This window comes from Pyrgilauda ruficollis, unplaced genomic scaffold, assembly GCF_017590135.1.
Source record: "Pyrgilauda ruficollis isolate IOZ18807 unplaced genomic scaffold, ASM1759013v1 scaffold3, whole genome shotgun sequence".
NCBI lineage: Eukaryota > Metazoa > Chordata > Aves > Passeriformes > Passeridae > Pyrgilauda > Pyrgilauda ruficollis.
Window position 1 is genome coordinate 21,943,558 of NW_024524377.1, and position 21,041 is coordinate 21,964,598.

Consider the following 21,041-nt stretch of genomic DNA (forward strand, 5'->3'; position numbering starts at 1 on the left):
TAAGGCTACAAGGTGTTTACAAACAAAGAAGGGTTGGTGGGAGATGCTGTGCTCAAGACAGCCTTCAACCACAGAACCACGAAATGATAGTTTCTGATTCTTGGTGAAGTAAGGAGAGGGATCAACAAAACCTCGACCTTGAACTTGTAGAGGGCAGATTTTGGCCTGCTCAGGACACTGGTTCAGAGAGTGTCAGTGGGAATCAGTCCTTAATAACTAAGGGGTCCAGCAAGGCTGGATATACTTTAAGAAGGAAATCTCAAAAGACACAGGAGCAGGCCATCCCCTGTGCTGAAAGAAGGGCTGGTGGGGAAGAAGACTGGCCTGGCTGAACAGGGAGCTTTTACTGGAACTCGGGACAAAAGAGAGGCTGAAATAAGGAGCAGGCAACTCAGGAAGAGCACAAGGGTGTCATTAGATCACGTAGATAGAAAAAAATTATAAGGCAAAAGCTCAGCTAGTACTCAATCTGACCACTGCTGTGAAAGATACTAAAAAGTGTTTTTGTAAGTACATTAACAACAAGAGGCAGAATGAGGAAAAGCTCCATCATTTATTGGACATGGGGGGTAAAATTGCCACCAAGGATGAAGAAAAGGCTGAGGTACTTAATGCCTCCTTTCCCTCAGTCTTTAACAGACAGACCACTTATCCTCTAGGCAATCAGCCCCCTGAGCTGGTAGACAGGGACAGGGAGCAGAGCAAGCCCCATGCAATACAGAAGGAAATATTGTTGTGCCATGTAAACCCTCACAAGTCTGTGGGGCCAGGTGGGATTCACTCGAGGGTACTGAGGGAGCGGGCAGAAGAGCTTGCCAAGCCGCTCTCCATCATTTGTCATCAGTTCTGGTTAACCAGAAAAGTCCCAGCTGGAGACTGCCCAATGTGACACCCACCTGCAAGAAGTGTTGGAAGGAGAATCCAGGGAAGGAGAGGCCTGTCAGCCTGACCTCAGTGACAGAGAAGGTTATGGATCAGATTAACTTGAGTTCAGTCTAGGAAAGGTAGGTCTTGCTTAGGCATTGTGATATTTTCATACCAGATATCTCACCTAGCCTTGGCTCCTGGCTTGTCCCTACTCATAAAGCAGCCCCATTCCTGCTACTCCCAACATCTATATAGAAAATAGCAAATAATTGTGCCTCAGCTACCTTGCCCAGGTCACCAAAACCAGATGCTACCCTCCAGGCATGCCTCCAGGTTTGTCTCAGTCCCTCCCTTGCAGATGCCGCAGGCAGGACCTTGAGGATTGTTGTGATATCTTTTGGTCTAGCATGTTCTCAGAGGGGGAGGAGGAGGAGGCAAGAAAGAAGGGATATCTGAAGAGTCTCAAATTAAAAAATGAGAATTTTAAGAACATGTTCTGAAATTGGCATACTGAGCTTTTGTGGGTACTTGGTGACTTTTCATTTTCTCTCTGGGAGTGTGTGTTTGCACAGGAGTTTTCTAACTCAGACTCTGAAACTGTGGAAGTTCATTCCTTGGTTTATCTTCTATGTATTCTTTATTTAACTTTTGTTTAAAAAATACAGTAACAACTGAACTTTTCAGACTCTGAAACTGTGGAAGTTCATTCCTTGGTTTATCTTCTATGTATTCTTTATTTTAACTTTTGTTTAAAAAAATACAGTAACCACTGAATTTCATATTTCAATTGTTTAATTCAGTGATATAGTCAGTCAACTTTTGCATTAAAGATTTAATATGGAAATAATATTATTTTATTCTAAAACCTGTGTACACAACACATTCCTGTTTATTGAAAGATGTATTAGATTTACCCTATTCTTTGTAAGGAAGCAAATTGTAGCATCTTTTCCTGCTGAAATACCCTCCTAAAACCAGTACCAGAGTTTTGCTTTCTGCGCTATTGAACCATATTAGGCAAGAATCTTTTGACTGTCTACACAGGTCATGTCCCATTAATCCAGCTCATTTCCTATGTTTTGGATGATTGTATTCTGTTGTTGGTAGTGGATCTAGCAGTATGTGTTTGTACATTACCTCAAAGTGTGGAGAGCTGTGAATTTCTGAGGAAGACTGGAATAGACAGTGTAAGTTCTTCTGTGGTCAGATAAAGTAACTTTAAACTGATTCTGATTAAAACCATACTGCTGAGGAATTATTTATTATCTTAAGAGACGAGCTTGTATAAATAGAAATAGAAATAGCTTTATCTTTTTACTTATCTAGGCTTTATGTATCCACATATATAGTTAGTACATAAACAAGTCCAAACCTGATATTCTATGAATAAGAACTGGCAATGGAAATTTGGGTTAGACTGTTGCCAGGCCAACAGCTCTCACTGAATGTCCCACTGACTCTGTCGCTGCTCAGAAAGACTTTCTGTTCTTCTTTTTGACCTGCCTGTGGCAACACTTGGTACTCATGAGGCAGATGAGATCTGCTCTGCATTCTACCACCCTGGCAAATTTTAAATTCTTTGCATTTTCTATATATAAATAGCAGACTGTGTTTCCAGCAGCTCAGTGGGAGTCACCCTGTTTGCAATGCTGTTTGGAAAGGAAAATTTCAGTGTCATTTTGAATAAGCAATTTTTTATTCTTGAAAGGCTTCTGTCTGATTTTAGCCCCCATAAGTGAGGCACAGTGCAGAGCCCCAAAGGGCAAACTGATCCTCCTGTCTGGGCAAAGGCAGGGAAGAAGCTGTTCATCAGTTTTTTAGAAAAAGGCAGAAGGAAGGGGCACATTGAAGCCCTTTTGGCTGTATCAGAAAGCCAGAGTGCTCTGCGGTGTTTCTCCCTCTGATGCTGCTGGGCTGCCCAGCACTATGCTGAGGACAGGTTGCTGTGAGGAGAGGGCAGCTGGAGAGCCCAGGGAAAGCACAGGTCAACCTATCTTTGTTAAACCACTCACATATCAGTGGCTACAATGGGGATTAAAGTTATGTCTAAGACACAGGAGAATTGCCACATCCAAGCTGAGCCCTTGCTCTGCAAAGCCCCCTGTTGGATCAGGGTACTGTAACTTAATGCTTCTCTGCATCTGCACTGGTGAATTTAGGAGCCAAAGCCTTAAGCAGGTTTGTTTTACAAGGAACACCAGCTCTGCTCTCCAGAGTGGTGCTGCAGTAGTCTCTGACCACACCAGAGGAGCTGAGGCAGATCAGAGCAGCAACAAAAATTGTGCAAAGAGAGTGCAGAACCAAGACCCTTGAATTGCCATGCCAGAAGCCTTGTCTTTGGCTGGAAACAAGATATAAACCTTTCCTAAGACACCAGGGAAATAGCTCAAGCAGGAGCTATGCCAAGAGTGCTTCCACAGCTCATCCCTACACCAGGGTATTCTAAAAGGCAGTGCTTCATACCAGAACATAGTGAATGGCATAGGAAGGAAAGATCTTGGACAGTTCTATTATTTTTAATTCCATTATAGTTTTAGCTGAATCATGAAGGCATCTGAAACTGAAATTGTGGGGAGTGCACTAAAAACAGAAGATGAACTACAGGGATGTGTCCTTAAACGTGTTTCAGCTCTCCCCAGACTATGATGCAGTCTATAGAAAATGCCGGCACACTTTGCCTGCAGACTTCTAATGCTGCAAATTGGTGTAAGAGAGAGCCAAGGCAGGCATCCTGAAATGCTGTATCTGAGTGCTCTCTCACTATGCCTCTTATACTATTTTAAAAATACTGTTATTGTATTAGTGCATGTGAAGATTGTAGGGCTGCCAGCTCCAAATAGGCACAGGGAGAAAAGCTGCAGGAAACAAATACTTCCACATCACATTGTCGGGGGGGCCTCTCTCCCAGTCTTAGCCAGCCCCATTAAGGATTAGACCTTGTGTTTTGGTCTGTCCTGTTGTCTGTCTCCCTTCAGAAGATGCCAAAAGTGGTTTTGTTGGTTTGGGATTTTTGTAAGGTTGTTGAGCTTTTTTCTTATATACCATTAAAAAAATGCATTTGCAACACAAATTCCTTTTGGCAGCAATGTCCAGCAATCTAGAGCTGAAACACACTGTTATAATCCTTTGAGCACTTAATACTTTAATAAATTTTTACTGTCTGAATATAGTTTTTAAAATGACTTTGTCATTAACATAAGAAATGTTAAGCCTTTGCAGTGATAATTATAGCTCCTGTGATCGGTAAAATATATTAGAATTGCAATTGTATCATTTAATGCGTTAAGTTGCATAGATATCTAGAATAGATATTTTTATGGAAAACAGGTATTTTCTAGAGAAATTGATATTTAAAATATACAATTTATTAATATTTATGGTAGCAACGCATCTGGAAAACATTTTTCTCACAGTATCTCACAGCAAAAACAAACATTATTTTCCTTCAAGTATCAAAGTTCAAGAGGAAAGCCGCAGCTTCAGATCCCTGCCTATGTCCTCCCCCAGATGTAACCCTGTGTATGTGGTGTGTATATATACCCCTGGTATGCCTGAAGCTGTCATTGGAGATAATGGCACATCTGTGCATGAAGGACTTGTGAAACTGGATAATGAGACTGTCCTGAAAACAACTCTCCAGTTGTCCTGGTGAAAGCAGAGTGTGCCTCTCTTACTTTAGTGCCTTAGGCTTCATTGTGCCACCATAACTTTTACAATTGCACTCTTGCTCTAACTGTGGAAGTCTATAAAACAAATTATGTTTTGTCTTTGTAGGAATAGTGAAGGCTTAAAAATGGTCATATGAAACACTGAATATCAGTGTTTTGTGCATCTCTTTCATTTGTTGTGGTAAGTGAAGCTAAGCATTAAGCACCAAATACATTCAGGATTCAGACTGAGAGGTCCCAGAATAACCTGGTCTCATACCCTGCTTCAAGCAGGGGTGGTGGGATCAAGTATCTCCAGAAGGTCCTGACCAATCAGACTCTTCTGTGATTCAAAAGTCTAAGTTAATGCCACCTAAACTATCATAAGAAATTGAACAGGAAAGTTGCCAGCTACTAGCTGTCAGCTGGGAACCACTATGGTTCTCAGTAGCTTTGATATGGATGAGAAGGGGAATTTTGGCCCTCACTGAGAGTTATTTTTGATCATTGAGCCAACTGGATCCTTAACCTAAAGTGTATCCTCACCTCCTAAGCTTTCTCAGGTCCTTCCCAAACCAGCTAGCTTGTGTGCTTGCCTCTGTTCAGAAACAGCCCGGTGCTCCGATGATGTGCCATGACTTTAATTTGTAAAATCAAAGCCAAACAAGTATTTCATGTCTGCCTTGCTGGTTGGTTCTGTGTGTGTGGCCAGTGCATTGTTCCCACCCACAATCCCCGCTCCTTCCCTGCCTCCTCCACTGGCACAGGTGGGAAAGTACTCAGTGACTCAATAAGCCTGTGGTGAACTGTGAAAATCTTCAGTGCTCTCAGTGGCCTGAACAAAGAACATTTTCAAATTCCTCTGAGTTTTGCAAAGAGGTAGGTTAGATCAGTGATTGCTGGATGTTGTTTCACACTCTTCTTTTGAATTAGTGTGAAATGACAAGTGAAAATCAATTATATTCACAACGGAGTAATATTGATATGATTGACCATATTATTTTCCTGGTCTTGGAATGAGGCATGGATTTTGTACCCTTGAGTAGGATTTAGCCTCTGAATTTTAGTCATCCAAAAGTGATTTAACTAGTCTGAATCATCTTTCCTTTTTCTAGAGTTATGGGAGAGAAAATGTAATCTTGAGTAAACGCTATATCCCACTTTGCCTGGATAGAATGTGATGCCTGTTGATGTGCTTAGCATGAGGGAGCCCAGAGAGCTGGCTCAAATGTGAGTGTTCTCAAATCTGGAGCCACGTGAAACGGAGCCCACCGAAAGAAATCACAGTCTAAATATGAAAACCAGGCCTAAGGTGCAAACCCACAAGAGAAGTGTCATGTAATTGTGGGCAACTCTGTAGCATCATCACCAAAAATCTTCCTGTAAGATTTAGTAAAGTCTAAAACTGTAGGACTAAAAAAATATTTGAAAGAGCAAAGGGAATTGATATGTGAAAAGAGGAGAGTGGTTCTGGCACACTGCAACAGAGATCGAATTTTTGAATCCACCCCTTCTGCTACCTCCACCCCCAAAATCTGAAAACTTCCTGATTTGTGTTCATCAATAATTAAGAGCCCATCAGCAATACTCAGAGGGAGCTTGCATTGCACTTCTGAGCAGCCAGTTAGTAATATACGGTGGAGAGATCCTCTTTTTCAAATCCCAAGGCTCCAGGCCATGCAATGCTAGTATTGCATTTTCAATTAGCTTCTGAGTGAATGCTTGGCATATGTGGAAGTGAGCTCGTACACAATTAGCTTATTGTTCCTTTCAGCTTTCTGCTGAGAGGATCTGAAGGGCTGCTGAAGAGAGGGGAAAAAAAAAAAAAAAAAGAAAACAGCCAAGCCAGTGGCATCTCTGTGGATGTGGAACAAGGGAGTCGCTCGGCTGGCGCAGATTCCCGGGCTAAGTCGGGAGTTACAGCTGTTCCTGCGGAGCTCCAGCCGGGCCGCGGGGACAGCGCCGGGGCACAGGCACAGACCGGGCTCGAGCTCTTCTCTCGTCCGGCTCACCTCAGCATCACCATGGAGCCCAACAGCCCCAAAAAAATACAGTTTGCTGTGCCCCTGTTTCAGAGCCAAATAGATCCTGAGGCAGCTGAGCAGGTAAGGAGGATGAGTTTCCTTCACTGTTTCGAATGGGAAATGTGGGAATGGGGCAGGGTGTGGGTGAGCACACGGGATACTTGTGGCCTAAAGGCTTTTCTAGCTTATGTTAGTGAAACTCTAGATTAAATACTCTGGAGGTTATAGTGATGTTTGATAGACTTAAAGAGGGGGAAGGATATGTTCTCTAGGCAGAATAAGGCTTCTTCACCTCGCGTAGGTTTATTAATGTATATTTTTTGTGCCTTTTCTGTGTGCCTCTTCTACTCTAATACTTACATTTCACATAAATGCACTCAATGAATACATTCTCAACAAACCAATTCAAGTGTATTAAATGTACATAAAGAAAAGCATAAAGTTAATAATAGGTAAATAAGAGAAATATTGGGAAGAAGACATCTTATTTACCTTTCATTTTAACATGAGAAAATACAACTAATGTTTTGCACAGTATTCATCATTTCAGTTACTTCCTGTATTTCTCATGATTTTTTACAGTCTTTAAGTAATTTTTATGGTATTTTACATGCCTGAAAAATATATACGTGTGGAAATATGCTGTACTTATGTCCTTCTTGGAATAATGTGTATGCTATTTTAGGTTTTAACTCACTCCCAAAAGATACACATAATAATATATACACATACACTGTACTGATATATATGTATATATATATCTCAGTACTGACATCTAAGGAGGAGAATATATCTATTACTATGTACCTTTTATTAGGCACATCTAATAAAATGTGCCTAATAAAAGGTCACAGGCAGTCTTGTGACAAAACTGTGTAAATCTTAATTAGGTGACCCAGTATATTTCTCTCTGTGCAAGTTGTGCCCAACATTTGCTTCTATTTGGGTACGTCTGATTTTAGATGATACCAGGGGAATATAATAACCTTGAAAGTTCCATACAAGTAGCCATGAAATTCTTTGCACCTTTAAGAGAGTCATCTGGTTTCCTGAATATCCTGATGTTTTCTCTTAAAAGGCAGAGACCTTTTCCAGGAAATGAGTCGGGAGTGACCACTGAATGTGAAACATTAGAAGGGTGCAGAAAAGAATTGTTGTGGGTCCTCATTTTGTCCGTAGGCACTCCTGAACTGTGAGATGTCCCTTACAGAACAGTTCTGCAATGAATTCAAGCAGAATGTTTTCTGGCATCTTTCTGAAATCTGTGAGAACCATAGGATTAGGATTTCCTGGAATTCCCACGGCTGTTGAAATGCTGTAGCCTATTTTCTTCCTGGTATTTATGGGCAGTCCTTTTTTTTTTTTTTTTTCCTGTTGTTGTTGTGAGTTTGATTCCAAGTGCTATACAGTTTCACTGTGGGTGTGTGATGAAATTAAAATAGCAAATTCTACAGTCAGCTACAGTTACACTAATCTAGAATAAACCCATTAACCCTGATGATGTAACTTTCCATTTACACCTCTGAAAGCAAAATTTGAACCTAGCTAAATACAGATGTTGGCTCAGCAAATAAAAAAGAACAAATGCACTGACATTGAGGTTTTGTGTCAGAATGGTTTCTAGCTTAAATGCTCCTGGTCCCTGTCTTAAATTCAATAGAATATCAGGCCTGGAGGCTTTTGTGAAGCAACACAAAGCTTTCAGTGCAAATGTGTGCATTATAAGAGGGTATTCCAATGCCATGTAGTTCAGCCACTGTTAATGGAACAAAGGTAGTTACCCAGATGAACTCTGAAGAATTTGGAGTTTACATACAATTCAGGACTATGTATTGGTATGTAAAATCTGCTATATTGGAAATACTCTTTTTAAGGTCTTAAATACTGGAGTATTTTTGGTTAAAGAACTGTTACTATAGTAACACCTCTGGCAACAGTTTTGAAACATGAGTTCATTGGAAGGCATACCTGCAAAACTCTGAAATGCACTTGCAAAATATTAATTATTACTTGAGAGAGCTATGGCAGTACTAGGTATTTGCACATACACGCTCAGAAACTATGAAATTATCTTCCTGATGCAAAGCTAAATGTCAATATTTGAAGATATGACTGATATTTTTCAGCAATACATATCCAAAAAACTGAAGTCAAGATGATTACAAATCCTAAAGGTATTTTGGACAGCTCTCCCCATGCCTTTGTTCTCCCTAAACAAGCAGCAGCACGACCCTGTTTGCTGTCAGACCAGACAAGCTGTCAGTAAGACAGTGAAGTGCTGCTGTTCTTTAAATAGTTTCCTTTTTCACTTTTACTCTGGAGGACACCAGACAGACTTTTTGCTTTGCTTTGCTTTGTGTGTGTGGCAATTGATGGGCCCTAATGACTCTCCTCGGTTTATATCTGTTACAGATCAGGAAAAGAAGGCCTACGCCAGCATCACTCGTCATCATGAACGAGCACATGCCCCCAGGTGAGTGCTAACATACCTTCTAAACCACTGAACTTGTATACACAGGACTGGCTGCAAACTGGTTTGATTAACTACACGAGTTTAAAAACCCAGCATTAATGTTTTGGCTCTAAATATCAAACAACTGATCTTAGGATGTTTTGGAGTAAACCCCACGATCACAGGTAACTCCTGGCCTTCAGATAATGTCACTGATTTTGCAATTTTATCCTCCACGTCAATCTTGGTTATATGTAGAAGGAGAATTAGTATGATCCAGATCCAGTTCTTCCATCCACAAATATTTTCTTTCCCTGGGTGGAGACCTTGGAGATCCATGAAGTCTGATCTCTAGAGACACCAGGCTGGGTCCAGCATTAATTCAAGCCAAGGAGTTGTTTCTGGAAAACAGGCCCCTTCTAGTTTCCTGATAAAATATATAAAGTGTTATTTCATTATTCTTTTTCAACTGTGAATACATAATCTTCATCCAGGTGTTCCCACAGAAGATTCCCTGCGGGATGGGATGATTTGAGGTTGAGACATACTTTGTCATATAAATATGACTTCAGAAAGACTCCTTAGTAAGGTGTTTAGAGAGTGTTATAAAGAAAAAAACTCCTCAAAAGGGGAAAATCCTCAATAGTTAATCCCTTGGAACACAGTGCCTACTTTATATCAAACTTTTCCTTTGTTGTGCTCTGCAATATTTTTTTCCCTGCCATACCTCTTAGTCGCCTGAATCTTTTTTTAAAATCTTTTTGGAGAGTAACTTTCTGTCCTGGATTTCAGGTAGTTCAGCTCTCTAAAATGGTGCATGAATGATCTGCTTTGAACTGACTTTCTTTACCTATATAGGATAATAATGGGATCTATACTGTCTGTGTTGTTAGGACTTATTTTAAAGCGAATTCACCTTGACTGTTAATCTCTTCTGCAATTCATTTTGTACACTTTGTACCGTCATATTTCCTTTTATAAACAGATACTTGGTACAATACCAAATCAAAACCAAACAAAGAATAAGGACTCTTTAATTTACAGGAAATTTTACTGTAAACAAAGTGGTACATGTCTGTTATCACCTTTCCTGCAATGTTCATAATAAGTCTTTAAATAAATCATTTTTATTATGAGTCAGGATTGCTGCAGGTTTCAGCCAACTTCCATATAAGCCCATGAATTAGTATTTGTCTTCACTTATTTAGATTTGTTTATTTAGATATTATTTGTTCTTTCTAGATACTGGGAACTAATATTAATGAAATTATTATTTGGCTAAATTATAACCTCGTCCTGATTTAAAATTTTCCATTAAGCAGGATAAAAATTAAAACTTTTAAAAGCAGCTTCATTTTCCTGCCCTTCACCATGAGGTTCATGCAGGTTTCCATAGGGGGTCACTTGCTTCAAATGAGCAAGTGTGCAGGTAGCTCTGCTAGCCTGCTGAGCAAAAGGACAGTAAATCCAGGTTGGAAAGGCAGACAACAGGTTTACAATGGATGTGCAAATACTAAATAAAGCCTTTGTGGGCTTCATCTTGCAAGGTGCTGTACAGCTCCTGAAATGGTTATGTGCCTTCAACTTTCAGAGTCAGAGGTCCTAGGGCCTCTTTGACACCTTGCTGATTAAACCCCAAAATGCTGATCAGTTACTGGATTTTGAATAGAATTCAGGGGGATGCTGAATAAAATTTGTCTCCAAAAATAGTAAATTCGTCACTGCAAATGGATGCAGTTAATTAAAAAAAAAAAAAAAAAAGTAGGGGTGCTAACTTGACAATCCAACAAATTGTTTTAGGAGTATGATTCCCTGGAACAATAGGAAAACTGAGCAGTAGAGAATTCCAGTGATACTGACAGAGCCACACCTTTTTATTAGAGCTGGGCTAAACGAGAGTTCTGTCCCCTGAATTTTACCCACTGGAGTATTCTACTTCCTTCATTAGGAGCAAGGAGCTAGTGAAGGATATGCTTCCAAGAGTTTGAAATGTGTGTCCTAATGCAATCCTAAATGTTTGGATGCCCCTACAAAGTCTACTCAAGTTATCTAAACTTTTCCTTTTTTGAAAAACAGAAACAGGCATACTCTAAGAATCAGGCTTTTCTATAGCCTTCTGTTACAGCTGCTTCTGATTGCAGCTGGTAAAAAAAAGAAAAAAAAAAAAAAGTAGCATATTTGTGGTATTCTGGTGTTCTGGATGCACACCCATCTGGAAACCAGAAGGCAATAAAATGTGTTTGGACATTTAAGAACTTCATAATAAATTCAGCTTGAGTTCTTCTGTAAAAGGTCTAAAAGTTGTTTTCTATTAAGTCTTCTCATCCATCCCTGGTGCCTGCTACAGCTTTGGTAGGGGTATGTCTTCACCTGTTTAGGTCAGGTCAATCAAGCTATAAAGTGAAGATGGACTATCTACTAAGCCTAATTCATTTTAAACCAATGACAGCTGCTCAAAAACTATAAGAGTCTGCTTGACTTCCTTGCTTTCGAGGAGATGGTGTTAGAGCACACTGAATTGTTTAAAGTCAGGTGATAATTGTGACTACAGAAGCTCATATCCAGCCTGTAGCATCATTGACTCTCACATTTCCTCATGCTCACTCTGGTTGGCATCATATAGAAGTGCAATCACAGCCAACAAAAGAGAAATTTGAGTTGCAGCAGCAACAGTGATTGCAGTGGACAAGATGACCTTGTGAAGAAACAGCAATGAAGAAACCATTAACTCTTCCTGTAAGTTCTGTGTAAAGTGCTCTTAGATGAGTTGTGTCACATTTGAGCAGAGAAACTAGCACTAGCAAACTGAGACTTGAGTTATGAAGTCGCTGTAATCTATTGTGCTTCAGTTGCCATCAATGGAGCATCTGATGTTTGATTTTGTAATAGCAAATCAGTTCCCTTTGATTTGAAATTATAAGACCCTTTTACTATCTGTGAAGCCAAAGTCAAGTATAAAGTGGGAGAGCTACACAAATGGGCAGCATCTCATCCTGTGAGGATGGTGCATGGATTACAGGGGTAACCCACTCACATCCTGCTCTAGCTGCAGCTGCTCTACACCTGTCTTTTATAAAAGGAATGTAAGCACATGCTTAGTTTTAAAGACATATTTAACTATTACACTTGATTAGTGTTTAATCAAAAAATTGTAATATCCTTGGAGTCAACAGAAACATATCTCCATCACAAACATCCTTTTCTGTGTATGCACAACCTCCTGTCTCCATGCCCAGCATGGCAGAAAATATGGGAATATCAGTTCTTATTAGCTGAACTAAAAGTCTGAGCATGCTTTAAAACAGCAGAATATTGTAATGCAACAGCTCAAGAAGAAGCTGGTAGCAGAGTAGAGAACTGATGGCTGAGGGAAGAAAGCACGTCAGACCACAACTCAGGTTTAATACCATTAGAGCTCACTTTGATCAGAAAACAATGCCAGCATTCCTGTACAGACTGGCTTTGTCACAGAGCCAACACAACATCAAACAGTCTGGCTGGCAAAGGCTCTTCAACTTATGTCAAAGTGTTCAGTCTTCTTGAAGCATTGGAATATGGGCAAACATTAGGATAAACTTCTGTGTATCTAAATTTTCTACATATTTTCTGTTTCCAACTCCCCTTTCTGCTTTGTTGTCTGTTTTGACATCCTTGCTTGTAATGTAAATGTTACTGTGTGTTTAGAAATACAGCTGCCTTTTTGGGCTTTGCAAACCTCATTTCAAAGCAGTAAGGATGTATTATGACTGCAAAAGCAATATAAAACATACCTTCCCAGTATAACACAGCACATCTGAGCTTACTGAATGCTGGAAATCATAACTTGAAGAAAAGCAATCTGTACCTGCCTCCAAACAAGCTTGCAGCTTGTGTTTGGGCATTAGCAGTTTTGCTTTCTCATTCCTAGCTGATTTTTGGTTACCCAGAAAGGATCCAAGCCTTTCAGCTTACTGTCCCTTCCCCAGAGCTCTGCTGAGATGCCTCATGGGCAGTCTCAGTATTTAGTGCAGCAGCAAACAACACAGCCAGGTGAGTGGTGGAAGGAAAATCTGTCCTTACACCTTTGTCAATTCCATGACAACCCGAAGTAGTTGAGGTTTTAATGCTAAATTGGTTTTAGACACTCCTGGACTTTCCCTGCACAATAAATCTCATTACCACAGACAGATGTGCTTTTCTGCTGATGCAAACTGTACCAGCACCACATTCTTGATGGGATTAATGTGAGTCACTTTGCCCAGCATTAAGGTTTGTGACTAATATTAGCTGGATCATGCTTCTAGGTGAATGAATGTATTTGGGTTTAGATCTAATGATCACTTTTTTATTTTTTTTTTCTTCCAAGGCAAAATAAACTGAGCTCAAGAAAAGACCTAGTTAGTAGGAGGCAGGTGTTTCTGAGCATTGTCCAGCAGTTCTGCTATACTTTCTCAGGGAAAAATCTCAGCAGAAAACTCTTGATCTCAGAGTTCATGGAAACTGATATGTTTTTCAGACTATTGAAATTCTGGTAGGACATACTGCTTACTTTGGTCCAAGAACTGGAGAGTGAGTAAGCCAAATAGCAGATGTTTTCAATTGCAAATTTAGGCTTCTAATGTGGTAATAGAGCAGTCAGAAAAGCAGTACATGAATAAAAACTGTCATTAGCTGTATTTTTTTTTGTCAAACTAGTTGGTCTTCCTATATGCTAAATGCATATGCCGTTTAAGTATTCTGTCTCTTTTTTATATCAGTCCAGGAGTCTGTGGAGGTATTTCAGTAAGCAATGAAAAACATTTGTGTCCCCTCACAGCAGAGGGCTGGCGTAGCCCAGGGTACATTACTGATGGCACCAGGATGTTCAGAGATTAGGCACGACTTGTCAAGGCAGTGAGGGCCTTTGTGTGCTTTCAGCCTGTGTTGGAAAGGACTATCTGACACAGCCAAACAATGAAATATGTAAAGTAAACATTGTGTAAGGCCTGACTGGTGATAGGGGTTCCAAAACAGAGATAAAAATGTCTGTGCTTGAAATTATCCTGCTGTTTGCAGGGTGACGTGTGACTGCAAATGCTCAGTGGCATACAGCATCCTTTTTTCTTACCTATGTACACTATACTCACATGCTTTTTCATTTGGGTTACTCTGAATTTATTCTGCTGTTCAGACCCACAGAATTCCCTGGGACAAGGCACAGAAAAGTGTGAATACAGACTCCATGAAAACTAAAAGGAAAGCTCAAGGACTTGAAAAAAAGAAAAACAAAAAAAAGCAAGAACCTCTGCTTGAGCTGTTCTCTATTCAGCATAGAAGGAACAGCTCACAGGCTCCAGAAAGAAACAATGAATTTTAAAAAGGGATTTTTTCATCATTCATGAAAACATTCCATTTCATGGGATGCTCCATTTTCATGAGAGGAAGAGGATTTTATATGTCACTGTCATCACTTGTCAGAAGAGTTGTCATGCTCCCTGCAGTGCAGTAAGGGCAGCAGGCTGGAGGACAAGGCCAGAGTTGGTAGGGTGCAGTGAGCAGTGCTGTGCCTAGACTGAGGGTTATCACCAAAGCAGCCAGCTGTATTTTCACAATTTTTGCGGTCCTGAACACAATAATTCACAAATATAAACACTCCCTGTGAATATTTTAGCAGCTGTGTAAACCATATAGCGTGAAGCAGTAGGAAACATGTACCATTTCATATAGAGGCCAAATAGAGTCTGGGCTGTCTCTTTAATCAGCAAGCAGTGAAGGGTCTGACAGCTACACAGGGACAGTCAAAACAAAAAGCTGTTAAGCATGTTCTGGTCAAAATTCACTTATTTTACTGAATTTTTTATGTTTGTTTTTATTCATGCTTGCTTCATTTTCAGTGTTTATTGATTGACTGTACAGGTACATTTTCCCCATATAAGCTAGTTTCTCCTAGTTGGCTGAAGTGAGTCACTCCCATCCAGCAGAGCCTACTGTCCCTCTGTGAGATGGGGCAGTCCAGGGTGCAAACCCTGCCTCGGAAAGCTCTGGAGGACAGAAATAGAGGTTGGATATTCACAACCAGGACTCAGATTTGTGCCTACATCAGAGAAGTGGTGCAGCTGAGAGGGCATGAAGCCAAAACCCCAAGAGCTTTACTTACTCACAGTATGTATGGAATTGCATTAATCCATTACTCTTGTTCCAGCCTTGAATACCCAAGAAGTGAATCGAAATAAGTATTTATTTACCAGTGCAGCTAAACTCCTAATGTGTTCCATGATTTCACTTGTTCCTCCTGCTCCCTGCCTCCCATTGGTTTTGTGTTGGAAGGGTCAATGTCCATGGAACTATCTGAAAGTGAATGTGGTATTTTTAGAGGCTGAACTTTGTACTCTTCATCTGTTTTCCTTGTTCCTTATACAAAAGCACCATAGAAACAGCCTTCTTCCACCCCAGGAGATTATTTGCAAAATATTTTTAATATACATGGCTTCACATTACAGCTCTCCAGCTGCTTGATCATTCAGCGTCAGGCCTGATAAGCTTTTGGAATGTTTGCATTTGTTATCACCTCGGTGTGTACAGCACCACAGAGCCCTGCCCTGCGCAGGGAATAGCCGTGGGCATGGCTGCCTGACCTGCTGAGGAAGTCAACTGGACAGATTCTAGTTTCATTGCATTCATAAGGATAAATATTTTGCTGCCTGTAAAGAGGAGCTCTTTACAGATTTGCACTGTGCCAAATACTTACCTCATATAGTTTGTTTTGCTGAGAAATCAGAAGAGATGGTGAGTTTTCTAGTTAAAAAATGAAGTGCCTAGGTGAAATGACTTCTTATAGTCAAAATACTTAAGCTATATTTGATACAATTACATGAGCATACAGTTTGGGGTGTTGATGGCATTAAAAAAAAATACTTTGGATCAAAATATATCTAGTTTAGCCTGTGGAAAAGATTCTGGTTTTCTTTGGGGGCAGGTGTGTTTAATGGAAGAAAAATTCAGAGAATATTTGAAATTGAGTCTATTTAAACATTATAAGATAAAATTTTTAAAATAAGAATATCAAGATGGTTTTTTTTTTTTTTTTGAGATTAAGTTTAAATCAAACTTCAATAATGTGATAATACTGGTATTTTCAATGTATTTTTTAGTTCACATCAGGTAATAAACTAAAATCCATTAATAGATGTTTCAGCCTTGCTGAGGGGAAAAGAAAAGGGTTTTTCTGACCTCTGCTATTTAGTACTTAATGCAGCCCTCATTTACCATGGTGACGTGTGCGGAATAAATAGATAATGCAGATAGATGAGAGAGAATCCAGCTTTTAGCACTAACCTCATTATGTTCAGAATATTGGGAAGGGGTTGCACTTAAAGCATCAATCAAGGTAGCCCATTTATTGAGCTTTTAGAGACAGAATTTAACTCTTTATATGGCGTGACTAAGTTGAAACTTCACTTTAAAATGTATCAAAAGTGGGAATTTAATGAATCTGGACCTAAAGCTAGCAGAGACTAAACAAATTGAACCTATCAGTCCTGAAAGGCTTTGCCAGCTGCAGAAGGCTGTGGAAACTCAGTGAGAGTGCAGGGAGCTGCAGAGCTTAGCTTTGCTGTCCTGTGAGTCTGAGCTGTCTGTGTCATCAGCTGGTGGAAACAGGATCTGATGGACCAGTCAGGTGTCTTTTTACAGTAACCAAAGCAGTTCTGGGGTAGAATTAAGCTTTATGTCTATTGAAAGGAGCTCTGTTGTCTCCTTCTCCCCTTCAAAACTTCTTATTTCTGTGTCTGTATCTAAAACCACTTCTGATTTTTTTCTCAAATGTCTTTACTGGAGGATCAAGACACTATCAGGGTAGCAGAACGAAGCACAGTGACCTGCTCCTTCTTTGTTCATGTTTTCCATGGGATACCCAGCATGCAGATGTCCCACAGAGAATCCATATCTTGGTATTATTCATCTTGTGGAACCAAACTGCACCAACAGAGTCAGCAGTGTTAAGTAGATGGAGATGAATTGTAAAGGTTGTGTTTTCTACCTGAGGCCATGTCCTTCATTCTGATAAGACACAGAAAATGAACACGAGCAAGGCAGACTGAAAGCTCAATACAGCAGTGAGCTCTATTGCACCCTACAGTACAGCTTATCCTGGAAACTGCACACCCCATAACCTACACCTTTCTGCACTGAGCCTCCACCACTCAGTGACATGTAGGGATAGAACTCCCTTCAAGCCTTTCTGGAGTTCCCTGCCATAGCTGTTCTCAGGTAGTGGTAGAAAGCAAAGATTTGGATGAGCCTGTCCTGCTCTTTCCTTGGCCACCTCCACAGAGTAGCTTCTCTGGGATCAGCTGAAGCACTTGTTCTGCCTTTTCCCTTTGTGTCAGGATCTGCAGGACAGCTGCACAATCAGGGAGCCATTTCACCTAAAAGCCCAGATGGTTTGAGAGCAGCACCTTTGCATTACTAAGTGCTAGTTTGTGTCCTTTCTCTCCCAAGTGGAATTGTACTGATGAACTAAAATGTTGGAGGGGGAGGAGGAACAGGCAGTAGGGGAGAAAAAAGAATTGTGACCTTTAAAGAATTGTGACCAGGAAGATTTTTGATCTTTACCAACATTAGGTTTTTACTGTCTGTTTTTTAAATAGAGTAGACAGCAAGCAGGCTGTTACTGTTAAGAGGTGCGCTTTCAAGCCCCCTGAAATGCTGGTGCTGGTGTGTGACTCAGGCTTTAATGGGTACAGCATATCCCATAGGAGCATGTGGCTCATTCCAAAGGAATCACAGCGAGGTGTTTCTGACTGTGACAGTGCAGATGGAGATGTATGAAACAAAAGCCACGGTCCCCTCTGTCTCTGGTATGTAGTAAGGTTAGTAGAAATTCTGAAAAACGCCTTTGGAAATTACAGCTGAATTATTCTGAGCTAACAATGACTGCCCTGGGCTGTTCCAGCCCACCTGGTTGTGCTTAAGGCAAGAATGAGATTATGGAACCTGGTTTTGCTGACTCTTTGAAAGCCTGGAAAACCCAGCAACAGCTTTACAGAACTGATATTTGCATCTTCTTTTTTTTTGTAAAAAAGGGCCCTAACCCCCAGGAAGAACTATTATTAGTAGCTGACTTGATTCCCATGCAAGATGATACATGTATGTGAGGAACTCTCTGCATGTGCATTCTAACCACATGCAAGCCACAAGCAGTTGGCCAGGACTAGCTTTACAAAGCATTCTTACTGAAATCCTTGAGGTATTATTCCAAAAGGAAGGAAATTGCTAAGACAGCAATAATAATCACTGGCTAAGGAAAAATTTTATTGTTTTGTAAGTTTTCTTCTCCCATGGCAAATGTCACTTTCCAGAATGTACAAACACATTCAGATAGGATACGTTTTAAATGGTTTTATGAGCTATAGCATGCTAAGAAATGTTTGGCTGGGGTTTCTTTGGTTTTGGCTGCTGCTGCTGGTTTTTATTTTAGAGCTTAGAATATTCCTACAGCTCCCAGCCAAGAAAGGAACCACTCACAGTGATGGCATTTGCAGCTGTAACACTGATACAAAGACTCTGATCGGTCAGTTCTGAGCCATTTTCCATCACAACTGATTCCTGCACATGAAGTTATTAGAAAACGGTTTAAAATTTTATCCTGGCATTTGCTTGCACTATATTTTTGGTAATAATTAATTTTACTTCATGATCTTTGCTTCAGTATTGTATTTAGATCTTCAGCCTCTTCAGTAATTTGAGCACAGACTGGAGCTAAAGCAAGCAAGCAGATGAAAGTAGCATTTTACTAATACTGTGCAGTGTTTCTGATGGACTCACAGCCCTGGGTAGCTGTCTGCTCAAGGTACTTTTCTTCCTTCTGTATTTGAGAGTACTTAATGGCACCGTTAAGTCTTTTCACAAACTAATAATAATTTTTATTACTTCATCAATGTACAAAAATAATTGCAAGGTGCTTGGGAAATTTTTTGAGTATGAGCATTGGGTACATTTATTAAACAGTAGCAATGATTAACAAGAAATTTAGTAGTCTGGCAGTTTGTTTTACGTGGGGACACCCATTGCAGACTCCTCTTTCTGCTCTTTGAACCTGTTTCTCTGAGTATTTGCCAGCAGCTTCTTGACAGCTCTGGCCTTCTAACCTCTCAAAACTCTTTTTTATCCCCACTGCTCTCCGATTTCCTTCAAGTGAGTCTTGTCTCTCCCTGCCAGGCTTCAGGCCAGGTGAGAGTATGCCATGAGTGTGGTAACTGCCCTTGGTCCATACAGCAAAGATGCAATCTTCATTGATGTCTGTCGTGTCAGAATAGCCCCTATGTCAATGTAACCTCCTTCTACACAGCTGGACAATTTTGAGACAACATTTTGTGATTTAGGTCTACTTTGTAGTCTTTGTCCTTTGCCTTGTACTGTATGTCTGTGAAAGCAGAATTTTCTAAGGTTTCCTTGTAGCTTAGTTTGGCCCTCCAGCACTGCTTGGGGCACCCAGAAATGATGACTGTCCAGTTCCCTTCTGGTTCCTGCCAGAAAATCGGTATCATCCTGGTTTACATTTATTTGCTGCAAGAAAAAGGAATTTTTTTTCTAATATGTGTTTCAATCTAAATGGGAGATTTTAATCATTCTAAATAGTTGTGCATAAAAGGGTCATATGTAGACCATCACATGTCCTTTAAGTCTTACTTTACTCATTTTGAGACCTGAGTTTACTAACAGCTTTCCCAATAGACTAAGGATTTTAAATTTCACATCAGTAATCCCAGCAGTTTTCTTCAGTTTGTCTCATTTATTTTTACTTATTTGAATGTATTAACCTGGCCCTTCAATGGTGTAGTGAATATTGAGAAGACTGTTTTTACTTAGTTTAGAAAATTAGCAGGATTTTTGACTAGGAGGCAGTTTATGTGTGGCTGAAGTTCCTTCCCAGTTGCACTAACTCTAGAACTATTTAGTAAATGAGAAAGTATTTTGCCTTTTCTCTCTCTTTTTTTTTTTTTTTTTAACCAGTTCATGCTGTATATATAGGATAAAATACTGACTTTTAAGTTGATGGCAAAACTTGGTGTTGCTTATGAGCTAATGAAGTCAGTGATAAAATGGTTGTCTTTCACTTCTCTCCAGCATCCCCCTTTGCCCAGTTTGCTTTGCTGGTGCAGGATTTGCACTGAGCACGTGTTGATCTCCCGTGGGGCTCATTCTGCCTGTAACCCCACTCAGCTGCCCTTAACACCCAGCAGAGCCAGGCACTGATGAACTCCTCTTTGCCAAGGGTCAGACCGCAGCAGACACCCCAGATTTCTAACTGAACTCTGCCATGCTGGAAACAGAAATACTTTGCTGTTAATATCTCTTTGGGATGAGTAAATTTTAGGGAGCTTCAAAGCAGTGTGGAGGCAAACCCTGATCCAGAGCTTCTGCCTGCAGTGACACCCTGTGCTCCTGCCAGAGGCTCCTCCAGCTCTGGTGCCAGGAGTCCACACAGGTCTGCTGCAAATTACATGAAAGTTTGGCTCAGAGTCACTCCTGGAAATTTAGTCAGAGAATTTTGTTTGGTTCAGAAAATGTCTCATCTGAGAGAGCAAAAGAAAAAATACTTGCCTCCTTCTGGTTAATCTTATGTAGTCAGTCATTCTTTGGAAGCTGTCTCCATTTCCTTCACCAAAGAGGAGTTTGTGCTGCTTAGAAAGAAGCTAGAAGAAGACATCTTCAAGCATTGTTTATGTTGTGAATTAAAGCAAATCTTTACATCAGTTGTCCAAACAGGCTTTCTCCCGGGTTGATTACCTCCCTGGGAAGAACTGCCAGCTCTGGAACTATCCCCATATCCAGGACTTCACATCAGGAACTCTGTTCCCAGCGCCTTGCTCACCTGACTCTCCCTCATGGAGCAGGACAGGGCCTCTTGTGTTTCAGAAAAAGAAAATTCTGCATGGAACTATTCTTTTCATGATAGCTTTTTCCACAAAACCCATTTTATGTCCAGTCATTCAAAGCCAGGGCAGTATCAGAATAAAGCCTTACAGAGCTGGCAGCAACTGGAAGGACACAAAGTCAGGCAGAAATGACACACCAAGACAAGAGGCAGAA

At 40.4% G+C, this 21,041-nt stretch overlaps 1 protein-coding gene across 3 annotated transcripts in view; it reads left to right on the forward strand.

Moving 5' to 3' along the window:
- PPP1R1C (protein phosphatase 1 regulatory inhibitor subunit 1C) overlaps window positions 1-21,041 on the forward strand; it is a 55,244-nt gene that overhangs the window by 1,430 nt on the left and 32,773 nt on the right. For 2 of the 3 annotated variants that reach the window (XM_041472849.1, XM_041472850.1), the window contains one exon: window positions 8,951-9,011. In XM_041472849.1, coding sequence (XP_041328783.1) covers window positions 8,951-9,011 — 61 coding nt within the window. Of the gene's footprint in view, window positions 1-6,376; window positions 6,620-8,950; window positions 9,012-21,041 lie in introns of those variants that run through there. The other variant, XM_041472852.1, reaches the window with a different exon arrangement.